The sequence below is a fragment of the Trypanosoma theileri genome, assembly GCF_002087225.1.
Source record: "Trypanosoma theileri isolate Edinburgh chromosome Unknown TM35_Tth_66_V1, whole genome shotgun sequence".
Lineage (NCBI taxonomy): Eukaryota > Euglenozoa > Kinetoplastea > Trypanosomatida > Trypanosomatidae > Trypanosoma > Trypanosoma theileri.
The window spans coordinates 40,206-40,655 of record NW_021639908.1 but is presented as its reverse complement, the minus strand read 5'-3'; the positions used below and the strand labels follow the sequence as shown (position 1 = coordinate 40,655).

General features: G+C 53.8%; 1 protein-coding gene across 1 annotated transcript; it reads left to right on the top strand.

Moving 5' to 3' along the window:
* Positions 1-6: 6 nt before the first annotated feature.
* Positions 7-450, top strand: TM35_000661100 (adenylyl cyclase; the record flags this gene model as incomplete). Its single annotated transcript, XM_029031113.1, has 1 exon — positions 7-450. A coding segment is annotated over one exon (444 nt), but the record flags the coding sequence as incomplete, so codon positions are not given.

The following is a 450-nucleotide window of genomic DNA, read 5'->3' as shown; positions in this document are numbered from 1 at the left end:
GGCAACGTGTTCGTGGTGGGCCTTGCGGATGGCGATGCCGCTGTGATTGCGGAGCACCTGCAGGAGAACAGCGGTGTGCGTGTGTTTGTGCTGTTCTCCGAGGTGTCTCTGCGGTACGCTGACTTCACTGCTGCGTTCAGTGGGAGTGTGAGTGCATACCGCCTTGTGTTCGCGACGAACCTGCCGCACTGGGCCGATGAGAAGACGGAGTCCGAGACCGTACGGAAGTTCCACGCTGCTGTGACGAATGTAAGGGAGAGGACGCCGCTGTCACTGAGGGCATTTGTCGCCATACAACTACTAGAGACTATTGTGTCGCGGCTACCTGCTGTTAATGCCGATGAGTTGGATGGATACTTCTATAATAATGTTGTTGTCACTGAAGACGACATGATGTATGGATCATTTGCTGATGGGAGTGAGTGTGTTCAGCAGGGTATTGTTGATACT